This window comes from Solanum stenotomum, chromosome 6 (genome assembly GCF_019186545.1).
Source record: "Solanum stenotomum isolate F172 chromosome 6, ASM1918654v1, whole genome shotgun sequence".
Taxonomy (NCBI): domain Eukaryota; kingdom Viridiplantae; phylum Streptophyta; class Magnoliopsida; order Solanales; family Solanaceae; genus Solanum; species Solanum stenotomum.
Window position 1 is genome coordinate 34,916,643 of NC_064287.1, and position 27,995 is coordinate 34,944,637.

General features: G+C 36.2%; 1 protein-coding gene across 1 annotated transcript; it reads right to left on the reverse strand.

Moving 5' to 3' along the window:
• LOC125867104 (coiled-coil domain-containing protein SCD2) lies at window positions 1–27,870 on the reverse strand. Its single transcript, XM_049547529.1, has 17 exons — window positions 27,261–27,870; window positions 26,659–26,828; window positions 26,166–26,241; window positions 25,957–25,998; window positions 25,801–25,863; window positions 25,341–25,390; window positions 25,208–25,235; window positions 20,217–20,291; window positions 20,033–20,143; window positions 19,886–19,946; window positions 17,998–18,114; window positions 17,768–17,886; window positions 16,977–17,046; window positions 5,551–5,592; window positions 1,555–1,595; window positions 1,049–1,175; window positions 1–495 (listed from the first exon to the last, which is right to left on the reverse strand). Exons 1-17 carry the CDS (start codon window positions 27,651–27,653, stop codon window positions 425–427), a joined length of 1,656 nt encoding a protein of 551 aa, XP_049403486.1. The 5' UTR covers window positions 27,654–27,870; the 3' UTR covers window positions 1–424.
• Between the last annotated feature and the right edge of the window lie 125 nt (window positions 27,871–27,995).

Genomic DNA, 27,995 nt, shown 5'->3' on the forward strand with positions numbered 1-27,995 from the left:
TTACTACTAAAAGGTTAATACAATAAACAAAAATGTGGATATGAATGATACATCAGTGTAGTAATATGACAGTTGCCAAATAACCGAAACTTGGAGCTAAGCATATCAATCCCAGAACGACAAGCATAGCCAAATCCTCCCTTCTAAATACAGTTTGCTTCAGAATTTACATATGATCATCCTTAAGGTACTCGTGTTTGTACTAAATAAAAATCCATGTAACCTTAACTGGACTCCCTCCCTTCCTGTTGGACCTAAACAGAAAAAGATTGGGCCCATATGTACTACATGAATCTTGGGAAGAATACTACAGTGAGTGGAAAAAGAGCTTGAATGCAGAGAGTAAAATATATTGCAAGCAGTAATATTAGACTGTGGGAAAGACTTCTCTCCAGTAACGGAAGAATCTCAACCAATGACCAATTCATCTCCGAGATGATTCCCATAGTTTTTGTTCAATGGCCAATTTCCTTAGCTCCATCAGACCTTGCTCAACTAAAATATCAACCGCAGGAAATGTTAGAAAATGAACTCAGTCACAAGAGATAGTAACTAATAATATCACCATAGTAAGACAATTGTACCAAAGAAAAGTATATAGTAAGACAATCCAAAAACTAATCTTGAATAGTGTGTATGTGTATTATATTCAAGATTTATTATGCATTGAATAGCTTATCTTATGTTGATAATGATAAAGATCACAAAGTTTACGCAAAATATTATATTACAAAGATGAGATTTGATATTTCAAAGTCCAATACAGTGTGTTTACCACTACTTATGTTGCAAGCTATATTATGTGTGGTGTGTGTATGCATGCATCACACAGAGACAAACTTATTTTTGGGAGGGATATAGGCACAAACTTATAAGTCAAATCTTGTTTTGTATTGACTTTGCTACAAGAATATTATACACCAACTTGCTTATTTACCAACTTGTGTACAATACAGAACACATGGTGGTTTAACCAATTAAGTACCTATAGACATGGTTTATTAATAAAAGAAAACAGGGTAATAGACTGAAAAGGTATGGAATGTACCATCAACAGCATCATGAGAAGTTGGTGAGTGCCCACTGCGACTACTCCAAAATTGAAGCCTTTTATTGGCTTTTTCCTCCTGTATACCATGGGCTTTGGCTCTCCTCCAAAAGTAAGTTAGCCATGCCTGGTAAAATTTTGAAGGTAAACTTGACGTAGAAAAAAGGAGACAAGTTTGCGCTAATTGAAAGAGGTCATTATACAGGATGTCCTGATAAGAACACATTTAAGCTGGATATTGGAAGACTGTTATCATAGGGTGATAAGATACAGACTCTTATATAAGAGAGAGAAATTGTAGTCTTGTTGTTTATCTTTGAAATTGATAATTTTAATTAAGAATATAATTAAACTGTTTTTAAATTTATCACAGTTTGGGGAGAAGTAAGCAGATTTCTGGAGAAAAAAAAAAGTACTTATTGAACAAATGGCAAAGGATCACATTCACTAGATGTGTTATAGCAGGAATTAAAAAGGTAAATGTAACTGTTGGATGGATTCAATACCTCCTTGAAAAGAACATCTTCAGACTCCTCGGGGCTGAGTTCTGAAAAACTTGAAAAACTCAAATACTTCTCTCTAAAAGGAGTTCAGGAGACATTACAAGATCAAGGCATTGGAAAACACTTAAATTAGACAAGACAAACATATAAATTAGACAAGACCAACGATTTGTCCAAGCAAGCTCAAGATAGGCACACCCTTATTTTGCCATGTCTAAGGTCTCATTTGTTTTCATTAAGATTAAAACCTCTGAATCTAAATACATATTTGAATATTAAGATGTACATCAAGATTCAGATGTATGAATTTCAATACATATCTAAATATTAAGATTTGAATACTAATTAATTAAGACTGCTTGTTTTTTTAACACCTATAAGTATAAAATTTGTCTTTATTTAAAAATTAATAAATATAATTTTCAATACAATACTAAGTTAATCTAATACTATCAACGAAAAAATAAATAAATAAATAAAATATATATATACATATATGGTTTTGTTTTTTAAACACCTTGAATGTATAAAAGTTGTCTTTATTTTAAAAATTAGTAAATATAAATTTTATAAAATACTAAGTTAATCTAATTCAATATATCAAACAAAATATTTTTTTTAAATTATATGGTGGCGATGGCTAGCAGTGATGGTTGTGGATGTTGACGGGGATGGTGTAGGTAGTAGTTAATGGTGATTGTAGTTGGCAATAGATGTTGATGGTGGTAGTTGGTGTAATAGTTATGGTGGATGACAGTGATAGTTTATGGTGGTGGTGAATAATGTTGTTGGTAATATATAACATGGTGGTGATTTTGGTGATTTTTTTGTGGTAATGGTGGTGGATGGTGATAATTGTAAATGATGACTAGTTTTAACAATTGATGGTAGTGATTGACACAATTCCACAAGGCCATTCACTATGAGCCGAGCCAAGAAGCTACACATACTACAAGCTATTTTCCGGAAAGAGGCCTTGGAGACCCTTGAGGAACAACAAAGGAAGGTCTACAACATGTGGATGATCAAGAGGGAGGAAGAAGAGGATGACCAAGTGTTATGCGACGCTGCAACAACTCATGCGATGCTGCAACTAGGCCATGCAACCGCATCCAGCGTCGCAACTCGAAACAGATCACTCCTCAATTCTGTTAAGGACGCAGCAGCAAACTCCTTGTTGTGGTCGCAACTAGGAGCGCAAACTTTGAAGAAGTATGACATTTTGGGTTTATTTTGCATTGTCTTGCAGCGTCACTTTTGGACCTAAAATGTAATCAAGCCTAAGCTATAAATAGGGGCTTCCTAGTCTAGAATAGCGTAGGTTGAATTGATGAGAGATTACACTTTTAGCTTAACCTTTTAGTTCTTGTCTAGCTAGCTAGTGTAGTGTCAATTCCTTAGTTGATCTATAACTTCTTGGCTTGATTTTCACTTGAGATTACTCATTTATGGATTCAAATTGAGCTTTCTTCGTTTGTGGAATCATTTATAGTATTGGTGCTATGATTGAATTCGATTGGGAGGTATCGATAACCAATCCAATGTTTCCCATAAACTCATTATTAATAGTCTTGCTTCGCCGTTTTGATTTTTTCTTTTCCTTGTCGTTTTCTGTTGAGTTTCCTACTTAGGATCCTATCATTTGGTATCAGAGTTTACGCTAAAGAGTTGTTTCTACAATTCTTAATCCTTATTCCTTAGCTTGTTAATTAGAAAATTCAAAAAAAAAAAAAGTTCTTGTTTCCGAAAATTAAAAGCCTAGTTTGATTCGTGTTTGAATTGTATTTTGAACATAAAATCTGAATTCTCTAGTGTTAATGAGTCTAAGATCTAAGATTTAATCTTGCATGGAGTAGAATTGAAGTTTTCACCATTGTTGGGTTGGAGACCTTGAAGAACAAGCAAGTGGGACTGAAGATCTGGATTAAATTAAAGGTTCAATTGCATTACGGTTTTCTTCCCTATCACAGGGAGTTCGAATCTCAAATTTGGTGGGTCAGAGTTGAAATTGGAACGGTCAAGTTTTGAAGTTCATAGTTGTAATTGGTGATCTTCATAACTTGAAGGAGGTTCAAAGAGTGGTCTTTGATCCAAAAGGGAAGTGAAGGAAAAGTGTGCATGTGTTAGTACAAAAGGAACATTGCCAAAAAGGCAAATTCTAGAAGGGAATAAAGTACAAAAGTCAAAAAGTGCACAAAATCGGAGTCCAAAATCGCAACAAAAAGCTGACAGCTCGCGTCAACTTTGCGAGTCGCACATTTTACTTTGCTACCGCATCAAGGACCGCAGACTCTAGGCAAAAGCTTGCCAAAAGTGTGGAGTTTGTGGAGGAGGGTTGCGCTCGCAGCAACCCCTTGCGGCACCAGCCAGACCGCATCACAGCCTCTACCCCATGGAAAACTTCATCTACTCTGACAAATCTCAAATTTAACGCTCATAGTTTCTTTTATTTCAATTTCAATCCACTTCCTTGATCCTTATAGCTAATCAACACTTGTAATTGGCCTTACTTGGTTGCTGATTAGTTCCTTGTGTTCGAATTCTCATTTTGTGCTACTCCCTTCTAGCTTTGATCGTTTTAACTCATTGATCATTTCTTGGATCCTTCTATTAGTTTTGATTGAGTCGCCTGTTGTTCGATTAACAAGAATTTATTCCACATATACTTATGTCCCGTCGGTCGAGAGCCCTGCATCTTTTATTTGATGCAGACTCAGGTACACCGACACGTGATCAAATCACTTGCTACTTCTACTATTGGAGACCCCCTCTCTATTTTCATGGGCTTAGTTTAAAGTTTTCTAGTACTTTATGATTATGTGTTTAACGTATGTCGAGGGCCTTGTCCCGGTAGACCTTGCTCAGTTATGTTTAGAGACTTCATGGACACACATTTAATCATGCTCTAGTTTGGACCTTCATGTCCTTTGTCAGCGATTTCAGTACTGTAACTTACATTTTATGCAAAGTGTTTATTTTACAAGACTTTTCTCTTCAAATACTTTTAAACTATGTTTTCACTCATGTCTAATATCATATTATAGGTACGCTCGGGCTAGCATGGCATCGAGTGCCCGTCCCGCCCAAGGTCTAAGCTGGGGGCATGGCACTTCTAGCCCTAGTTTAGCTAGCTAGTGGAGTACTCATTCGGTCATTCCTTAGTTGATCTTTAACTTCCTATCTTGATTTTCACTTGAGATTGCTCATTTGTGGATTCAAATTGAGCTTCTTCGTTTGTGGAATCATTTATAGTATTGGTGCTTTGATTGAGTTCAATTGGGAAGTGTTTGTAACCAATTATGTGCCTTGCTTCTATGTTTTGATTATTTCTTTCCCTTATCGTTTCTTTAGAATTTTCTACTTAGGATTCTATTAGTGATAGTCAGCAATGGTGGTTGTGTCTATGGGTGGGTGGTGGGTGGTACGTAGTTGATAATGGTGAGCGTCAATGGCGATAGTTGCTAAAGGTGGACAATGGCGATAGCGGTGAATAGACGGAATAGGTGAGATACCAATTCTGTAGAAATCTTTAAATAAACATTTTGATGATATTAAGACATCATTACAAATCTTAATCCATTTAGATCCATTAGACCCATTAAGTGGTTGAAACATTAGAAAAAATGCATTTAATGATTAAGATTCAGACCTAAAAAAACAAATGCACTTGATGGGTGAGATTTGAATGATCAAAATTAAGACTTTCATGAAGTGCAAACCAATGATGCCTAGCCAATAACCAATATGTAAATCAATAGACAAGTTTAGATGGGTATCTGATTGTTTTCCATGTTTAATCCAACCAGCAAAATGTAAAAAATAGAAGGGATAAATATAGGCAAGAAAACTGAGGAAGTTCAACACATTAGCTGGTTGTTTATTTCCAACTAGTTAAATATGAGTCTGCGTGGGACAATATTTGATGGTCATAAAGGAAATCTAACAACCTGAATGCATAAAGTTGAATCCTCACTAGAATGACAGATCAGATGGACTTACCAAATGCCTCCATATACTTCGGATCACTTGGTGATTTGATGTCTGCAACAGACAATAAAACACAATAAATCTAGAAGGATCATACTCCTATTGTTAAACAAGAAGATGACTTTGAGTTGTAGAACAAATGGACGCAATTAATAGAAGGAAAAAACAAACAGAGAACGCCAACTGCATTTAAGATCAGCTGACAGGTTTGCATATGCCACAACATTGAAGATAGTCAGATTCTTATTCAGAAGGCAAACTTAGATGTGCTATGGATTTATAAATAAGGTAAACTCCACTTGACTTCTATGACAATGGTCTTTTCCAACTGACCAACACTCCAGCAGAAAAAACCTTATTAGTCAATCTATGTTAAGTCAACAGTGGTTGTTAGAATAAGAATAGGAACAAAATTAGTATATACAATCCTACTTAGAATAGGAATAGAAATAGTATATAGAATCCTACTTGAAAAAGGATTGTAATGTAATGTTAGTTGGAAAAGGAGTCTGATATAGTGTCTATAAATAGAGTCTAAATGTAATAATATAGATACACAATTCAATAATGTTCTTCTTCATATTTCTCACATGGTATCAAAGCCTCCACGATTTTGGTAGAGAATCAAAGAGCTTCCGCGGCTGGCAGATGGCTATTACATATAATTGCCGCCCATCTGGCCAATAATTATGTTAACAAAAGTAGGGCCAATGATATATGCATGAACCCCATATTCAGGGGAAGAAAACCCAGTCAGACAGATCACCGTACGTCAGTTTTCGGTGCCTTTCTAGGAAAAAATCTACTTGCTGCAAGTTTTTTTTAAAAAAAAAAAAATTCTCATTTCTATTATATTCAGTACGCAAGTAGAAAAAAATTCTTTCCTAAAAACATATATACATATCTAACACAAAATGAGAAAAATACAAACAAAAAAAAGAGAGCGGAGGGTTCGATGGGGGTGGGGTAGAATATTAAAAAAAATAATATCTAAATTTTCTTGGAAGGAGTGGGTGAATTGGGGTTGAAGTAAGATTTTTTAAAAGACTTCTATAAAAGAAATTTTAAAAAAATGGGGTTGGGGGGAAGGTGGTGGAGTGGGGAAAGAAAAATGTTTTAAATTTTATTTTTAAAAAGTCAATTTCTTTTTTTGGGGAGAGTGATACTTTAATCTTAACTTTTAATTAATACTAATACTTTATTTAAATTTTGTCCAGGTGGAATGTTTTATCCATGCGATACGCCATGTGGCAAGGTTTTTTTTTTTTAAAAAAAAAGTGTATTACATGTATCACTAAGGTATATTTCTCAAACTAGTGAGTGATAGTTTAGGTATGAAACTCATACTCTCAAATATTGATAGTTTAGGTATGAAACTCATACTCTCAAATATCTTGGTGTAATTGTAGACATTGAAATTTTGTGAGACTCTACAAGACATGCTCAATTCGAGTCCCACTGGGCGTGCCAAATTTGTTTGCAACAAATTTTATAGTAACAGAAAATAAACTACAATCACAATTCGAGTCCCACTGGGCGTGCCAAATTTGTTTGATAAATAGTGCGGGTACAAGGTTTCTCCCTTGATCCTTCTCTCATAAAAGATTTCTCCATATTCAAGGGTCTTTAGTAACGTATTTCTCGAATTAAGATAATTTGGATTTGATCTCTTTATGAATATTTCATGAATTTGCGGAATATTCGAGATGTCTTTTCAAGGGAATATAGTACCCTTTATATAGGTATGATCTAGGGTTTAAGATTGAGTAGCCTCCAAGAATCTTAATTGAAATTGAACACATCTTGTAGAGTCCCAACTCGAATTGAGCACGTCTTATAGAGTCCCACAAAATTTCAATGTCTATAAAATTATATTTAATAAATTTTAGACAATAAAATTCGCACCGGGAAAACAATAATCAAGAACAGAAAAGTACCGCAACAATCGTATTTATTGATTTCAAAGTGCAAGTGTTATAATCTCTATTATTCCTTTGATTCATCTTTTCAGATATAAATTCAAGGGTTCTTGAGCTTGATCTTAAATTTGTCTTGAACTTGATCTTGGATTCAAGGGCTTTGGAGGTGTTCTTGAATCTTCAATGAACTTGAATTTGAACTTTATTTTGATCTTGACTTTTATTTGAATTCAAGGGCTTCGAGCTTGTTCTTGAATCTAGTGGTCTTGATCGTTCTTGAACTTGAATTCTTAAACTTGTAGTTTATAGAGAAATCTATGGCATTTGATCCACGAGCTTTCTCTAACTTCTTGTTTAGAATTTACGGTCTGTTTTCTAAATTATGAGGATCCTTATTTATAGTTGTGGAATAGAGGAGTTGTGATAGTAACAGGTATCCTTTAGGCCAATCAGATTTAAGTGACATGGCATATGAGCTTTATGGAGCGGGCTTGTCATTTTGACACATGACATGATTTTATTGGCTTCTTTGTTGACTTGGCATGACACGTGGCACCAAACTGGACCTCCAGGATGAGATGTCATTAGGCTTAGCTAATTAGGTTCATCTATTGTAGCTCAAATCAATTCATTTAGATTTTAATTAAATCCATATTTTTGGACTTAAATAATTAACTCAATTATATTAATCCGTAATTTATTTGGATTAATATATTCATGAATTTAATAAAATTCGAATCATTTTATAAATTTTAAATGATTACAAATGCCCCCTACTTCAAGACTTGTTGAGATATTTTATCTTTTTAAGACTAGGCTTTAAGTATTATCTAGAAAAAAATTGCACGACATTAATATTGAGATGCACAATAATTGCACTACTCCAACATAATTATAGTGAAGAAGAAAATTGTCAGTAATTACTCCATGCGGCCACTTTCCAATTGGAATAAGAAAACTAGCATATATGTTTTGTTTCCATTAGGACTCCGAAAGGTTCCCTTTTTTAAAAAAAATCAATTCCAATTATAAGAATTGTAATCCCACTCAATTTCATATACATATATTTTTCTATCGCCTTAGCCAAAAAGGAATTGTAATTGAACTAGGAGAATTATTTTATTCTCATCATATGACATCTATAAATAAATGTTCTTCCATTATCAACATCACTACTTTCGGAGCTTCTCCTCCCTGTTTTTTCCTAATTTTCGTCACTTTTTACAATTTGACAGGTCTGTCGCAAAAAATTCATATCTTATTGTAGAAACCTCGAAATCACGAACGATTTGATTTTTCAAAAACTAGACTTCTTGATCTATAACATATCCAAAATTAAATACCTTCATAATCATTCTATATGATTTTTTGAAGTTAGCTCTAAATTTTGTCATGCTGAAAATTTCAGATTTATGTGGCTTTATTACAATGCTCGTATCTTGATGTAGGAATGATGAAATCACAATCCGCTTGATTATTTCGAATTTAGACATAAAGGTCTACAATATATATGAAATCCAAAATTTACTACATTCGGAATTACTTTAGATATTATTATGAAGTCAGTTTTAGATTTTGGAGCACCAATAGTTTTAGATTTGCGCGAAGACACCAAACAAATTGTATCTTGAGGTAGAAGTATCGAAATTACAATGCACTTGATTCTACTGAAAGCAATAATGAATGGCTACAACATATCCGAAATTTGGATTGAAACTCATTTAATATCGTTCTAGACAATTTTTTGAAGTTAACTTTAAATTCTGTAAGGTGATTTTAGATTTTTGTTGCATCTTGATGTCGGACGTCATCACCAAAAAGGTTGTGATCGCCGAAAACTATACTTCAAAGGTTTCATTATAACCAAGAAAGTATTGTCTCAAGTATAACCTAGTTAGCTTAGCATTGCTTCCAAGTCTCGAACGTCTTGACAAGTAACAACCTCTCCTTTACTTGTGTTTTCTTGGTGTTGTCTTTTTTTTTGTAACAACATTTATAATTTGCAGAGGCTACGCAATAGAGAGTTTTATCATAACAAAATTCAATCTTAAGGTGCAAAATGATGTGTCTAAAGTCCCCGCCTTGAGATCACTAATTTGTGTCTTTATCAAATCCCGAATACTTAAGGTATGAAGGGATGTGTTTAACGTCCCCGCCTTAAGATCACAAATTTGAGGCTTTATAAGATCGCAAATACTTGAGCATAACATGTGAAATGGTGTGTTTAGCATGCCCGCCTTAAGATCACTAATTTGAGGCTTTACGAGACCCTGATTACTTGAGCATAATGTGTGAAGGGATGTGTTTAACGTCCCTGCCTTGAGATTACTAATTTGAAACTTTATAAGTTCCTGAATACTTGAGCATATGGTGTGAAGGAATGTGTTTAACGTCCCTGCCTTGAGATCACTAATTTGAGGTCTTATAAGATCCTGAATACTTAAGCATAAGGTGTGAAGGGATATGTTTAACGTCTCAGCCTTGAGATCACTAATGTGAGGCTTCATGTGATCCCGAATATTTAAGCATAAGGTGTGAAGGGATGTGTTTAACGTCCCCGCTATGAAATCACTAATTTGAGGCTTTATGAGATCCTGAATACTTAAGCATAAGGTGTAAAAGGATGTGTTGAACGTCCCCGCCTTGAGATCACTAAGTTGAAGCTTTCTAAGATCCCAAATACTTAAGCATAAGGTGTGAAGGGTTGTGCTTAACGTCCCCGCCTTGAGATCACTAATTTGTGGCCTTTTGAGATCCCAAATACTTAAGGATAAGGTGTGTAAGGTCAAATTTTATCCACCTTAAGGTATGAAAATTTAAGATCCTTTTAAGGATAAATTCGTGAAAAGGATATGTTAAGGACAAATCTTGTCTACCTTAAGGCATGAGAATTTAAATATCCATTTAAGGATAAATTCGTGAAAAGGCCAGCTTGAGGTGCAAAGGGACGAATCTTGTTCACCTTAAGACATGGGAATTTAAAGATCCATTTAAGGATAAATCTGTGAAAATATCAGCTTAAGGTGCAAACGGACAATTTTGCCCACCTTAAGGCATGAGAATTTAAAATCCCTTTAAGGATAAATGTGTGAAAAGGCCAGCTTAAGGTGCAAAAGGACAAATCTTGTCCACCTTAAAGCATAAGATTTTAAAGATCCTTTTAAGGATAAATCTGTGAAAAGGTCAGCTTAAGGTGCAAAGGGACAATTTTGCCCACCTTAAGGCATGGAAATTTAACACCTTGCATGTTTAGAGGATTTGAAGACTTCAACTCGCACACTTGACAAATTTGAAGACTTCAACTTGCATACTTAGAGGATTTGAAGACATCAACTTGCATACTTGGAAGATTTGAAGACTTCAACTTGTACACTTGGAGGATTTGAAGACTTCAACTTGTTTACTTGGAGGATTTGAAGACTTCAACTTGCATACTTGGAGGATTTATAGACTTCTACTGGCAAACTATTAAGGCGCATAGGTATTGCACCTTCCTCCACAAAACTCACGGCGTTACCCTCCCGTCCAAAAGTTTCCCTTTTGGTTTCAACCTTATTTTTTTATGCCCTTTTGGAATTTTAATTCAATTTTGTTACCCTTTTGACTCCAGACTCCAAATAAAGAGTGTTAAAACGGATTGAAACTGGAGATTAAATTCGAATCAATTGACAATTCTCTTTAAATGAGTTAAGACTTGAATGGGTTGAGATTGAACCCAATCCAAATTATCTTGTGCCCAACCCTTAAAATTTTGGGTGGGTTACTTATAATTGGGCTTATTTACGACACCTCTAGTTTTAACTTCAATCATGCAAGTTGAAGTCTTCAAATTCTTCAAATTTGCAAGTTGAAGTCTTCAAATTCTTCAAGTTTGCAAGTTGAAGTCTTCAAATCCTCCAAGTATTCAAGTTGAAGTTATCAAATTCTTCAAGTTTGCATGTTGAAGTCTTCAAATCCACCAAAAATACAAGTTGAAATCTTCAAATCCTCCAAGTATACAATTTGAAGTCTTCAAGTTTGCAAGTTGAAGTCTTCAAATCCTCCAACTATGCAAGTTGAAGTCTTCAAATTTTTCAAAGTTGCAAGTAGAAGTCTTTAAATCCTCCAAGTATCCAAGTTGAAGTTTTCAAATCCTCCAAGTATACAAGTTGAAGTCTTCAAATCCTCCAAGTATAAAAGTTGAAGTCTTTAAATCCTCCAAGTATACAAGTTGAAGTCTTCAAATCCTCCAAGTATGCAAGTTGAAGTCTTTAAATCCTCCAAGTATGCAAGTTGAAGTCTTTAAATTTGTTAAGTCTGTAAGTTGAAGTCTTCAAATCCTCCACATATGCAAGTTGTTAAATTTTCATGCCTTAAGGAGGACAAAATTGTTTCTTTGCACCTTAAGCTAGCTAGCCTTTTCATGGATTTATTCTTAAAATGATCTTTAAATTCTCATGTCTGAAGATGGACAAGATTTGTCCTTTTGCACCTTAAGCTGGCCTTTCACGAATTTATCCTTAAAAAGATCTTTAAATTCTCATGCCTTAAGGTGGACAAGATTTGTCCCTTTGCACCTTAAGTTGGCCTTCTCACGGATTTATCCTTAAAGGATCTTTAAATTCCCATGCCTTAACATGGAAAAAATTGTCCCTTTGGACCTTAAGCTGGTCTTTTCACGGATTTATCCTTCGATGGATCTTTAAATTCTCATGTCTTAAGGTGGACAAGATTTGTCCCTTTGCACCACAAGCACGCCTTTTCACAGATTATCCTTAAAAGGATCTCTAAATTTTCATGTCTTAAGATGGACAAGATTTGTCCCTTTGAACCTTAAGCTGGCCTTTCCACGAATTTCTCCTTAAAAGGATCTTAAATTTTAATACCTGAAGGTGGATAAAATTTGACCTTCCACACCTTATGCTTAAGTATTCGGGATCTCGAAAGGCCACAAATTAGTGATCTCAAGGCGGAGATGTTAAACACATCCCTTCACACCTTATGCTTAAGTATTTGGGATCTTATGAAGATTCAACTTACTGATCTCAAGGCGGGGACGTTAAACACATCCTTTCACACCGTATGCTTAAGTATTTGGGATCTCATAAAGCCTCAAATTAGTGATCTCAAGGTGGGGAGGTTAAACACATCCCTTCACACCTTTTGCTTAAGTATTTGGGATCTCATAAGCCTCCCATTAGTGATCTCAAGGAGAGGATGTTAAAGAAATCATTTCACACCTTATGCTTAAGTATTCGGGATCTTATAAGGCCTCAAATCAATGATCTCAAGCCAGGGACGTAAACACAACACCTTATGCTCAAGTATTCGGGATCTTATTAAGTTTCAAATCAGTGATCTCAAGGCAGGGACGTTAAACACATCCCTTCACACATTATGCTCAAGTATTCAGAATCTCATAAAGCCTCAAATTAGTGATCTTAAGGTGGGGACGTTAAACACATCTTTTCAAACCTTATGCTTAAATATTTGGGATCTTATAAAGTCTCAACTTAGTGATCTTAAGGCGGGGACGTTAAACACATCCTTTCACACCTTATGCATAAGTATTTGGGATCTCATTAACGCACAAATTTCAAGATTGAATTTTGTTATGATAAAACTCTCCATTGCGTAGCCTCTACAAAATATAAATGTTGTTTCAATTGATCAACAAAAAAAAGACAACACAAAGAAAATACAAGTAAAGGAGAGGTTGTTTCCTGTCAAGACGTTTGAGACTTGGAAGCCAAGTTAAGATAACTAGGTTAAACTTGAGACAATATTTTCTTGGTGATAATGAAACTCTTGAAGTATAGTTTCCGGCAATCACAACCCTTTTTGGTGATGACGTTCCGACATCAAGATATAAAATATTATGAGGTAACGAAAATCTGAAATCATCTATGTGACAGAATTTAAAGCTAACTTCAAAAAATTGTCTAGAACGATATTTAACGAGTTTCAATCCAAATTTCGAATATGGTGTAGCCAATCGTATTTACATTCTGTAGAATCAAGAGGATTGTAATTTCGATACTTCTACCTTAAGATACAATTTCTTTGGTGTCATCGCGCAAATCTGAAACTGTTGGTGCGCCAAAAATCTAAAACTAACTCATAATAATATCTAAAGTAATCCTGAATGTAGTAAATTTTGGATTTTGGATATATTGTAGACCTTTATGTCTAAATTTAAAATAATCAAGCGGCTTGTGATTTCGTCGTTCCTACATCAAGATACGAGCATTGTAATAAAGCCACATAAATCTGAAATTTTCAACATAACAGAATTTAGAGCTAACTTCAAAAAATCATATAGAATGATTATGAAGGTATTTAATTTTGGATATGTTATAGATCAATAAGTCTAGTTTTTGCAAAATCAAATTGTTCATGATTTCGACGTTTCTACGATGAGATATTAATTTTCTATGACAAACATGTCAAGCTGTAAAAAAAGTGACGAAAATCAAGAAAAAAAAGAGAGGAGAAACTCCAAAAGTGGTGATGTTGATAATGAAATAAAACGGAAGAGGAACATCTATGTATAGATGTCATGTGATGAGAATAAAATCATTCTCCTAGTTCAATTACAATTCCTTTTTGACTAAGGCGATAGAAAAACATGTAAATATGAAATTGAGTTTAATTACAATTCTTTCTTTTTTTAATTGGAATTGAAAAAATAAAAAATAAAGGAACATTTTTGTGTCCTAATGGATTCAAAACATATATGTTAGTTTTCCTATTACAATTGGAAAGTGGCCGCATGGCATTATTACTGGCAATCTTCTTCTTCACTCCAATTATGTTGGAGTGGTGCAATTATTGTGCATCTCAATATTAATGTTGTGCATTTTTTGTCTAGATAATACTTCAAGCCTAGTTTTCAAAAGATAAAATATCTCGACAAGTCTTGAAGCTCAGGGCATTTGTAATCATTTAAAATTTATTAAATATAAATTTATAAAATGATTCGAATTATTTTAAATTAATGAATATTTAGTCCAAATAAATTATAGATTAGTATAATTGGGTTAATTATTAAGTCCAAAAAATATAGATTTAATTGAAATCCAAATTAATTGATTTGGGCTACAATAGAGGAGTCAAGTTTGCTAAGTCCAATAGCATTTCATCCTAGAGGCCCAGTTTGGTGCCACGCGGCAAATGACGTGGCATTTAAGTCAAACAAAGAAGCCAATAGGATCATGTCATGTGTCAAAATAACAAGCTCGCTCCATAAAACTCATATGTCATGTCACTTAAATCTGATTGGGTGAAGGGAAACTTGTTCCCATCGCAACTCTTCTATTCTAAAAACTATAAATAGGGGTCCTTACAAACGCCATAGATTTCTATATAAACTACAAGTTTAAGAATTCAAGTTCAAGAACGATCAAGATAAAGACCACCGGATTCAAGAACAGGCTTGAAGTCAAGATCAAGATAAAATTCAAGTTCGTCGAAGATTCAAGAACAAGCTTCAAATCCCTTGAATCCAAGATCAAGTTCAAGACAAATTCAAAATCAAGCTCAAGAGTCCTTGAATTTATATTTGAAAAGACAAATCAAAAGAATAATAGAGATTGTAACACTCACACTTTGAAATCAATAAATACGATTGTTACGATACTTTTTCGTTCTTGATTATTGTTTTCTCGACGTAAATTTTATTGTCTACAAAATCTGGTACTTCTAGTGGGACCAAATTTGCCGCAAAGGTGGAAGTATGATCAGTACTTCAAGTCTCTTCTTTGAGTTTCATCAAGTCCACACTCCGACAAGCCTTGAAGCATGAGGCATTTGTATACATTGAAATTTTGTGGGACTCTACAAGATATGTTCAATTCGAGTTGGGACTCTACAAGGTGTGTTCAATTCCAATTAGGATTCTTGGGAGCTACTCAATCCAAAACCTGGTTCATGCCTATATAAAGGGTAGTATATTTTCTTGAAAAAGCATCTCAAATATTCTGCAAATTCATGGAATATTCATAAGGAGATCAAATTCACATCATCCTAGTTCGAGAAATACGCAACTAACGGCTCTCGAATCATGGATAAATATTTTATGAGAGAAGAATCAAGGGAGGAACAGAATTATACATGCACTATTTAACAATAAAGTTATGTTTCTTCATATTTTATTGTGATTACAATTTATTTTCTATCACTTTAAAATTTGTTGCAAACATTAATATCTTGGTGTAATAACATGTGTACATTACAAAAATTGTAGAAGTTAATTCAAATATCTTGGTGTAATAACATGTGTACATTACAAAAAACAGTGACCGACCCTTCGGGGTGGCCCAGTGGTTTGGGCTTGGGACTTCTATGTTGGAGGTCTCAAGTTCGAAACCCCAAAGCAAGGGGTTTGCCTTCTAGGTCGAGCTCGTCGCACTGGGCTTGCCTAGTGCGGGTTACCTCTCCTATGTGGTTTGCGAGCTATTGCATAGGAGCGGGGGTTTTACCCTGTGCGCACCCAAAGGGTAGCGGCTGCGGGTTTCCTTGTCATCAAAAAAAACAAAAAAAAAAAAAAACAGTGACCAAGCAATAAATTATGGAGAGAAAAGAAAAAGTAAAATACTTCAAAGAAAATTTAAGATGCAATGTTCTATGGTGTATAGTGCTAACAACCCAAAACATGAAAGATGCAACCCTCAATCTATTGGGGTATTAACCACATTAGACTTTTGTCCTTGTAATCGTTTCAAGGAATTTAGGGTCTGTCTCATGTAAGGCGAGCCACGAGGTGAGTCTCAGAGATTCCTAACTTTGCCTTTCAAAATGATGGTTATTAAGAGGAGACCTTAATTTATTGCTCAATGTTACTGTGAGAACATGGAGGTCGCCAATCACCATTCTATTTGTTACCATCCAAAAAGGGAAAAATTGCATGTGAAACTGTATGTAAGTTTCTGCATTACATAACATGCTGTAACATTTGCTTCCTAAATATAGACGTCTGTATTTCGGAAGGACATAACCGTACAGGTAGGTATCTATATTATGGTACAGGTGTAAGCAGCCTTGAATTTTATATTCAGATTTATGAGGCAGAACATCTGTTTTTTCAAAACGGTGGTGTTCAGACCAACTAACACTCAACTTCACTATCCGGTACCTGCTATCTCCTGACAGCACAGGTATAAAGTAACTCTTCCCACCAAGACTTAGACAGATGAGAAGATATCACCTAGTGTATTTTTGTCTCTATAGGGAATTTGGGATTCGAACACTGGCCTCCAAGGTTTACACCCACTTCATTGACCACTAGGCTACACCCTTGGCTTATGAGGTAGAACATCTTCAAGCATCAAACCACAATCCTTGACCTTAGCTTAGAGTCTATAACGAGTATCATTTCATTGGCAGATATATAACTAAGCAAACAATGACTGCTGATCAGAGCATGTAATAACATATATATTTATTTACAAGTAGGGTTTACGGTTTTGGAGATCAAAAAACAAACATATGAACATACCAGTAGTTAACTAGCAATATTTAAACAACAAACAGGAGACAAACCTGAAATCGATGTTCGAGCAGAGTTTGGACGCCGTTGTTGAGCCAATGCAAGCACTATGGCATCCTCAACCTAGATCAGGAATATCAGTAAATGGTAAAGTAGTTCCCTATTCTTCCAACTAAAAGGAGAACAAAAGAATACCCTGGTGGACATGCAAGAGATATTATATATTCTTTTGAAATGGGTAACTTTACATGCAAGAGATTATTTACACCCCAAACTATTCTAGTGGAAAATAGGAAAAGAATGGATTAAAGTAGTTGATTTCATCCTTTCAATATGAACTTGGTGTTCCAAATCCGGAGACTGGCCTGATATTGGCCTGTGCCCAATCCCTCGGCTGAACACCATAAGTATCATAATTTTTTTTCAAGCAAAAACCAATTATTTTCACCTTCTGTAATAATCATTATGATACATATTCAGTAAGTCCCTTCTTATTTACCAAAATTTTGCCTAAGATCAACTTAAGGCATAACAAATTCATAATATCAATCTAAACTGATCATATTCTTTTTAAACTGCAATGTAGAAATTTTAATGCTTAAATTGATAAGTGGCTTTTTTGATGAAGAAATGAATGAGCATTAGAATCTTTAATTTGAACGAAGAAAAATGATTTGTGATGCTAGTGATAACAGAATTAATAACCTTCGTAATAAACAACATGAGAAGTACTTAAAGCTAAAGTTTAGAAACAGGTTAAGCAATGCATGTTCTACCTAGTTCAAGGAACTAAAGAAAAATACAGGAACAAGAACAACATAATGACTCTAGTTATTAGAGCAACCTTCAAAGAAACAAGTTCATTCAAGCCCATTTCAACAGAAAGCATGCTTTCTATATTTCCTTCTCCAGTGAGATCATTCAAATCCTGAACAAACTTTCCCCTCTCTGGATTGTCATCACCTGCAAAAGTGAACATTGATTATGCCCATTCAAAATATTTACCATGTGATAAACCCATAGGTAGGTAATCCACAAAATCAAATAGAAAACCCATAAATAAATCATGCTTGCCTTTTTCCAAACATTCTTCCTTTGCCTTTTGGCCAGCAGAGATAACCAATTCAAAAGGAAGAGGTGCGAAGGATGACCAGTACTCGTGTTTTGAAGCAGCAATATCTGCACAAATGCCTGAAAGGAAAAGCAGAGCAACATTAACTTGAGACTCAAGAGTTCAAACCGGTAACATTTCTTACATATCTAAAGCAATGAAACAAGAGTATAGGGACACATGGGGTCAAAACTTAACAAAAAGTAAAGCATTGGGTGGATAAGAATGCAATTAGACAAGTACAGAACAGTTGACAACATTCATGCACTGGAAATAGCAAAAAAAATCTTCTCTGCCCAATTAATGTGATGGTATTTGACTAGGCACAGAGTTTAAGCATGACAAGAAGACTTTTAAACTTGTGGTCTCAAATTAGCATATTTGTGTGGCTATAAGTCATCTCATTAAGAGTAAAATGAGAAGTTTAACATCAAATTATTACAAAATATAGAAAAATGTCATTCTCTTAGAAACTGACCTAAAAGGAAAGAGTGTCATAAATATTGGGAAAGGAGGGTATTTAAATTTTATTTGTTTTGATAAGTGTGGTGTCCAGGCCAGCTTGCGCACACCTCGACTAATTTCATCGGGGTACCTACCTCTCACCAGCACAAATACCAGGTAACTCCACTGCCATGGGTTGGATAAATGAGAAGAAATTGTTAAGATATCCCACATCGGTAGCGGGATGGGAATTTGGTCTCCTTATATGGACTTGGACAAACCTCCCTTCATGAGCTAGCTTTTAGGGTTGAGTTAGGCCCAAGATCCATCTTTACATGGTATCAGAGCCAGACCCATCCCAATTTGTTGTTCACCGATGATGAGCCCCCATTTAGAAGTGTTCATGCTCCAGTTGAGGTCTGGGCGTGCAGGGGAGTGTTAAGATATCCCACATCGGTAGAGGGATGGGAATTTGGTCTCCTTATATGGACTTGGACAAACCTCCCCTCATGAGCTAGCTTTTGGGGTTGAGTTAGGCCCAAGATCCATCGTTACAAAAATCACCTAGTGTTTTTGCCTAGGACACTGTGGGGATTTGAACCGGAGACCTCATGATTTCCAATACACTTCATTGACTAGTAAGCAACACCCTTGGGTGCATTTAATTGATGCAATCCGCTACGAAAAGTTAATTTCTTTTGGTATAGTTGTAAAACAATGTAATCATACTTAATTTGCAAGTAATCATAGTTTGCTTGAGCCGAGGGTCTACCAGAAACAACATCTCTACCTTGTAGGGGTAAGGTTTGTGTACACAGTGCCCTCCCAAGACCCCACTTGTGGGATTTCGCTGGGTATGATGTTGTTGCTGTAAGTTTTCTAGGTGAATAGTAGTGCCACTACTATAAGTTCCTTCTTTGTAACACTAGGGGAGTAAAGGCACCTACTTTCAATCTAGCTATTTTTCAAATGTGCAATTGCAATGTTTCATTCTTCTTTCTTGATTCACTATCTTATGTGCCCTTTTGTCTTTTTCCTTTTTTCTTATGGGTGCGCGTGATGGAAGGGTTTCAGGTACTTCATATGATAAAACAATCATAAAATCAAATACAATAGTTACATTGACATAACATGGGTGACTTTATAAAACTATTTCAAATCTATAGCTAATGATAAAAGGTCAGTGTAACTAGCAGCAGTATACAGGAAACCAAAAATTAATGATGAACCATTAAAGGAAAAAGAAGAGAATAGAAGTCAAGAAAAAAGATTTTCTAATTCAGAAAAGAAGAGAGATCATGTTCCTTCTCATAAACAAAGAACAGAGATCATGTTCCTTCTCAAAAACAAAGAATAGAGATCATGTGTGTGACTAGGAAAAAGACAAAACTCTGATTCATTACTTACCAAACTGAGTTGCTAAACCCCAATAACGTGCAAGCCAGCATCGTTTAAGAACAACATCTTCCTACAATATAGTATGCGAGGAATTTATTTCTATGATGAAAAATTTTGCATATGAAGAAAGCAGCATCAGAAGGTGCAGCTAGATACCATCTCATTCTGGGTTAAAATCATCCTTTGTGTCATAGAGCGTAGAGCTTTAACCTCAGATTCAGTCCCCTGAAGTTGATCTACAGCAGCAGCTGCGTCATCTTTCGCTTTCTATGTCAAATGTAGTAAAAAAGAATTAGATAGAAAACCAGACATTGCTGTAGCAAATGGTGGTGATGTTTACCTGAACATTAGAGTGGAGACTTGCAAGTTCCACAGCTATCCCATTCTTTGCTTGTTTTGCATCTTTCAGTGCAGCCTGCACCAGTTAATCTTTAGTTGCTTTTGAGGTGTAAAACATTATTTGAAACTGAAGCACACTTGAAGGCAGTTACAAGGAGACAAGACAATGCTATTGTAACATGTCGGCATGGTATTTTGAAGAAGACTTTAGACAGTTCAACATATATAGTTTTTCACTTTTTTGAGCAGGTAACATATGTATTATAAACAAAGAACTACTCCAAATAATTAGTCCACACATAATCTAAGTTGCTCGGACTCGGGTGTGGGTATCCGACGTGGATGCGAATCCGAGAGTCATATTCAGCAAAATCTAAATTTTAAGATTCAGGAGTACGGATTAGGAGGTATTACCTATGGTTTAAATTCCTTTTTCAGAACTGTCATTTCAATAACTGCTGTGATCCTTATTCTTCTTCTCCTGTAGCATACTTTGTGTTGTGGTAATGTGGTTCTCTTTTTCTGTTCTTTTGATTTACAGTTTAGTGCGAATTCTTGATCGCTGTTTCTGATCTGCAATGTAGTTCAATTCATTGATTACTTGCTTGCTTCTGATTTACAGTATAGTTCAGACTTATTGCCTGCTATCTTGCATTTCAGATTATACGTTTGAACTAGTTTTCCTTAGTATTTGCCTATGTATTTTACACCTTCTTTGGTGGCTTTGGTGAAAGATGATAGACTAGGGCCATGTCTTGGGTCGAGGGCGAGGGGTAGGAGTGGTAAGTTCCCCTAGGCTGAGGATAACATCTTGGAATACAGGGTCTTTGACGGGGAAGTCCATAAAGCTAGTGAAAATTCTAAAAAAGAGGAAGATTAATATAGTGCGTTCAGGGAACAAATGGGTAGGTACCAAGGCTTGGGATGTGAACAGGTTTAAGTTGTGGTACTTGGGAGGCTCAAGGGATAGGAATGGAGTAGGCATTTTCGTAGACGGGGACCATAGGGAGCAAGTGGTGGAAGTTAGGAAGTTCAATGATGAGATAATGACAATTAAGCTAGCTGTTGAAGGACTTACTTTGAACATTATTAGTGCTTTTACGCACCACAAGTAGCTTTGCACGAGGAGATCAAGAAGCACTTTTGGGAGGACTTGGATGAGGTGGTGAGGGGTAGACTAAACACCTAAGAGATATTCATTGGCATAGATTTCCAATGGCCACATTGGGGCAACTTCCAAATCTAACTTCCAATGGATTTGACAATGTGCATGGAGGCTTTGGTTTTGGAAATAGAAATGGAGGTGGAACTTTGCTCCTTGATTATAATAGAGCTTTTGAGTTGGTGATACCTAACTCATGTTTTCCGAAGAAGGAAGGCCACTTGGTTACCTTCCATAGCGTGGTGGCTAAAACTCTGACATATTACTTTTTCTTGAGGAAAGGCAATATAGGCCTTTGTAAGGACTGCAAGGTTATCCTGAGTGAGAATTTTTCTACCCAACATAAGTTTTAGGTGATGGACTTGGAGATTGAGCAAGCAAGGGAAGAGGCAGAAGAATTCATGACTGACCAAGGATTAAATGGTGTGGCTTGACCCCTGCCCTCTCTCAGAATATGGCTGAGAAGTTAACGGTGATGGGGCTTGGAAGAGTATTGAGGATGTGGAAAGCATGTGGGATAAGACAGCTAATTGCATTAGAAAAGCAGCTAGAGAGGTGGCCAAGGGTTTTGAGGGGTAACATTGGTGGTCACCGAGGGGATTGGTGGTGGGATGGAGAAGTTCAAGGAAAAGTGGAAGCAAAGAAGCCAGTTTATGCAAAGTTGGTGGAAGAATGCAAGGATGAGGAGGAGAAGCAGACAAATAAGAAAATTTATAAGGCAGCAAAGATGGAGGCTAAGTTAGCGGTTACAACAGCAAAGACGACTGTCTTTGAACGACTGTAAACTAAGCTAAGGGACAAAGGTGAAGATAAGAAATTGTACAGGCTTGCAAAGGCGAGAGAGAGAAGAATGTTGGAGACCTGGATCAAGTGAAGTACATCAAGGATAAGGACGGCAAGGTGTTGGCGGAAGAGACCCTAATTAAGAAAAGATGGCAAACTTACTTCCATAAGCCTTTGAACAAATAAAGGGACCGAGACATTCTGCTAGGTGATTTGGAGCACTCTGAGAGACATCGGGATTTGGGGTACTATACGTGTATTAAGGTTGAGGTTAAGTGCACTATTAGTAGGATGAGGAGGGGAAGAGTGATAGAACCGGATGAGATTCTAGTGGAATTTCGAAAGGCATGGAGTGGTTAATTGGCTTGTTTAATGTCATTTTAAGATGGCTAAAATGTCAAACCAATTTGGATTCATGTCAAGGCAATCGACTACTAAAGCCATCAATCTTATAGGAGACTGGTGGAGAAATACCGAGAAAGGAAGAGCGACTTACAATGGTGTTCATTGACCTTGAAAAGTCCTACAACAAAGTCCGCAGGAAGTCCTTTGGAGATGCCAAGAGGCTAAAGGTGTATCGGTGGCTTGCATCAGGGCAATTAAGCACACGTATGATGGAGCTAAAATGCGGGTTAGAACGGTGCGAGGAGATTTGGAGCACTTCTTCGTGGAGATGAGGTTGCACTGGGGATCAACTCTTAGCCCATTCCTATTTCCCTTAGTAATGGATGAATTGATATGGTCCATCTTAAATGAGGTGCCTTGGTGTATGTTATTTGCGGATGAAATAGTATTGATTGATAAGATGCGCAACGGAGTTAATGCCAGGTTGGAGATGTGGAGAAAAGCTCTAGAGTCTAAAGGGTTCAGGTTAAGCAGGATCAAAACAGAGTATTTGGAGTCCGAATGCAGTGATGCAACATGAGGCAGTTGTGGAAGTGAGGCTTGACACATAGGCTATCCCCAAGAGAGATAGTTTCATGTATCTTGGGTCTATAATCCAAAGAAATGGGGACATCAACAATGAAATCACACATCGTATTGATGCGAAGTGGATGAAGTGGAGGCTTGCATCTGAAGTCTTGTGTGATAAAAGAGTACCACCAAAATTTAAAAGTAGGTTTTATGAAGTGGTGGTTAGACCAACTTTCTTGTATAGGGCAGAGAGTTGATCAGTTAAAACTCCCATGTTCAGAAGATGCTTGTTGCGGAAATGAGAATGTTGAGGTGAATGTGTAGGCATACAAGGAATAATAAGATTAGGAATGAGGATATTCGAGATAACATGGGAGTGGCCTCTGTGGTGAATAAAATGAGGAAGCGAGATTGAGATGATTTGGACATGTGAAGAGGAGATGCATAGGCGCCCTAGTGAGAAATGAGAGAGGTTGGTTATAGTAGGTATGAGGAGAGGCAGAGGTAGGCCGAAGAAGTATTGGGAGAGTTGATTAAACAGGACATGGAAAAACTCAGGTTATCGAGGATATAACCTTAGATAGGAGGGTGTGGAGTACATGTATTATGGTATAGGGTTACACTAAGTAGTGGAGTGTTGTCTTTCTTTTCAAGTATTTAGGCTTGTTGGTGTTTGTTGTTGTACTAGCCGTATTATTGTAGTTCTTGCTATTGATAGCTACCATCGTCTGTTGTTTATTATGTTTCAATTATCACACTATTTTGTTATTCTTGTTCTTTTCTTGTAGACTTTGCACTACTTCTCTTGTTAGTTGTCATGTTTTCTCCTTTTTTGTACTTGAATTTGCTATTCTTGTTCTTCTTGAATAACACTATTTTGTTATTCTTGTTCTTTTCTTGTAGACATAGCACTGCTTCTCTTGTTAGTTGTTATGATTTCTCCATAGTTTTCTCCTTTTATGTACTTGAATTTGCTACACTTGAGACAAGGATCTTCCGAAAACGATCTCTCTACCTCCACGAGGTAGTGGTAAGGTCCACATACACTCTACTCTCCTCATACCCCACTTGTGGGACTCCACTGGGTATTATGTTGTTGTTGATGATAATGATGTTGTTCGGGTACGGATCCACGTATGGATACGGATGGTAAAATTTGGCTAAAAAATCCAATTGATAAAATAGAGTTATAAAGATCTTCTAGGTTTTCTTCCCCAAGACCCCAACTTTTTCTTTCAAGCTCTCTAGTTCTTCCCCTCAAAAAAAGAAAAAGAAAGTTATTTGAGGCCTTCCACCAACTTTCCTTACCGATCATTGCTATTGTCTACTAGAAATCAGAACAAAACTACTTGAATTCTTAGTTTCTCTCTGTCTGAAATATGAAGCAGCGAATATTGACCAAGAGGAAAAGCTAAAAAGGAGATAAAAGGACTATAATATTGAAGTTATGCCATTTCTTTTGTCTTTAAATCCTATGTTGCTCAGACTCTTAAAAAATGTATCGGGTGCATATCGTGTCCTCCAAAAGTAGTGTATTTTTGGAGAATCTGACATGGGTGCAGCATCGAAAGTGAAGAGACTGCCCAACTTAGCTTAAATCTATTATATCTTCTATTTTGAGAAATCAAAATCTCAACTTTCCCCCAAATTTGTCCATGGACTTTGGTCAAAGTATCCAATGTGGTTGACTGAATCCCATATGTATCCCGCACCAGCAATCGTCTCGTGTTGACACAGGTGCAGCAGCAAAAATGAAGAGTCCGCGCAACTTAGGTAATTATTACAAGTACAGTTGAATATACAATTAATAACATAATTTCAAACTTGAATATGAAAGTTTAGTGAGAATAAGCAGGAAAATTAACATACTCTACCAACTATCATGTAGCATACTAGAAATAATAGAATGGTCCATGCTACTCTAACCATGTTTGTGTGTGTGTTTTCCTCAATATGTGGAGTCATGTCTAGCCACACAGGCCAAGATAAACTTTTTCATTTACATTCTGTTATTAGTTCGAAAAAGAATGTCTTCTAATATTTTATGCTTTTTAAGTAAACATCCTCTCACACAAAAGACCAAAGGAATGTAACCAAATTAATCTGCAATTAACTCAAATATCCAAACTGACCTCCCTTTGGCGCAAAGAGGCTTCCTTCCTGCAATTGATAAGATATCATGATATTACAATACATGCATATCCACCAAAAAGGTTTGCATAAATACAAATTCAGTGGTAAGAGAAAGATGTGGAAGACTTTTGCCTGCTTAACAACTTTGCTTCTAAAGATACTCCTTCTCCAAGTGCTGCAACCTGATGCATAAGAAATGCCTTTCAACTGTCAAAAGAACTTGAAGTTTAAATTAAAACATATGTGGAACATAAATCACAAAATGAGAATTAATAACATTTATCCCAGCAAAATTTCAAAATAAGGTGTCCATTATTATTATCATCTTATGACTTCTTTTTCGGATAAACGAGGTGTTCATCAAAGAATGACACGCTGACTATAATCAAGTTTTTCCTCTCTTATTTTATCAAAAGACCAGACAAAACATAAGTTTATTCCTTTCATCCTCTTTCAGGTAAACCAGTAAATTCCAGTAATGAAGCACTGAGGCTCTTATACACAACGGGAAAAAGCAAATGAATGTTACAAGTATTTAAGAGTAACAAAGAGGAAGGGTTTGTGCACAGTTTGGGAATAGTAATGGCATAACCTGTTTCTCAAGCTCCTTCACTCTAGCTTCTGCTTCCTCGTAACTCGTTTCGGCAACTCTAAGCTGCACAGAATTTCTCAAATTCAGTATAAACACATTCAGAGATGCATGTCTTAATGCAAGTAAAGCAGAGGAAAAGGACTGGTGAACGTGCACCTTTCCAAGAAGATTTTCATTTTCTTCTTGTAGCATATCAAACTGCCCAAAAAAATTTAAGGATCAGAGCAGAAAGGGCACTGAAGTTAAGTGATATATCCAAGTAATTACATGTATATAGAGACACAACAGACACTTTACGTGTCTAATGACTGAATACTATGCATGTAAGAATAGAGAATTGCAATTTGATAGCACAATGAACATACTTCATCACGAAGCGCAGAAGCAGCACGGTGATCTCCTGTATCTTTCAAGTTAACTTGTCTTAAATCTGGAGAGAATCTGCATTGCGCATTAGATGATGAATGCAGAGAAAAGGAACTGAATCATGCTAAAGCACCTAGTGTATATATATGAAGGAAGCTCATGTGCCTGAAGACACACTTGGACTGCTTCATTGTTGCAGAATAACAGAACTACGCAGATGTACAGATGATTCAGCTAGTTCAACATCTTTTTGAAACGTCATAGCAATAGAATACAATCATAAAGCGAATATTGTGGGATCTAAAAGTTGATTAAATGACACGATTACAAGAACTTGGCAACTATGGAATACATGACAAGTAACAGATACAACCTACAAATGAAAAGCAAAAGTACATCGTTTAGACCCTTTGCTCTAGCTGCTTGTTTGTAGGAGTGTCAGACTGAAAAGGAAAAAGGAAAGATCAGAAAAGAGGTTTTCACTATTAGTACCTTTTCTCTCTCAGCTTGTTGGTTGGAGGATCGATTGGTGGTATAGGTGAAGGAGTCTTCACAGGCTGTTGGGTACTTGGTATTGACGGTGGAGGACGAGATGGGACAGTTGGTCTTCCTGCTGATGTTGAACGAAGAGACGGCAATTCCTCAACAAAATTCCTAGCTAGCTACTCATAGAAGCAGGAAATGGAAACAATTACCATACAGAGTAATCAGAGCCAAGAAAAATAATGTGCTAATGCTTATGCTCTTTTAGATTAAATTTGTCCAACTATATCCCTTCTGTACTTTATATTACAACTTTTACAACAAACCCAGGAACTAAATCCTAAGAGATTTAACAACTATTCAGTGTCTTGAGCTATAGTCACTTTCTGAACAGAAGAAATCTTTTTACCTTACGGTTGACAACAGACTTATATAACTGAAATTACGTAAAAATGCAGTTGAATTTGAACACATTCATACTGGATTGTACTTGATTATCCAGGTAGAATTCCAGAGGCGGTCAATATTTCAGAACTCTCCATCAAGTGAACAATAAAACTGACAAAAAGTAGCACAGTAAAATACTGGATAGATCGAGGTCTTGAAATTACCGCAGGTGAAGATGATCTGGTATTTAACTTAGCCGACTGAATAACAGGGTTGATAACATTGCTATCACTAGAGCTATTGGCAGTAGTGCTGACCTTGGACCTGGAAAAAGTGGGAGGTGGAGGAGCGGCAAATCGGAATCCAAGATCATCATCGCCATCTTCATCGTCATCATTGCCAGTGGCTGCTTGAGAGGCCATGACTTGAGCAAGGCGCTGGGCAGCAGCTTTGGCAGCAACATTCTGAGTGCGCTTAATGTTAGACATTCCGGAGATAGAGGAAGAGCGGCCATGTCTTGGAGATGAAGAGCCGACAGTAAGAGCGGCCATGGGAGCTCCGGATTCGCTGCTCCATTTCCTTAACTGCCTCGGACTTGCAGTTCGAGCTCGATCCATTAGTACTTGAGTTCAGTACAAAATCATCAACTTAGAAAAGAAAAGCAAAGATGAGCGACAATGTAGTCGCCTAGATTTGGGAGTTCATTTTCGAGCGCTACAGCAGCTTGTCTGCCGGAGAGATTGACGGAGACAGATATTTCCGTCTAGTTGGACCGGAAAATTGGTTGGAGTCTTTTCTTTTTCTTTTCTTTTCTTTTCCGTCACTACCTATAACACCTTGTTTGGATGGTTGTTAGTTGTTACCTGTTGTATTGTATTGTCTTAGTTTAAGTATGTTGTTTGTTTTGATTGTTACTTAAATGTTATTATATTGTATTATTTAAATTTATCGTTAGGCAA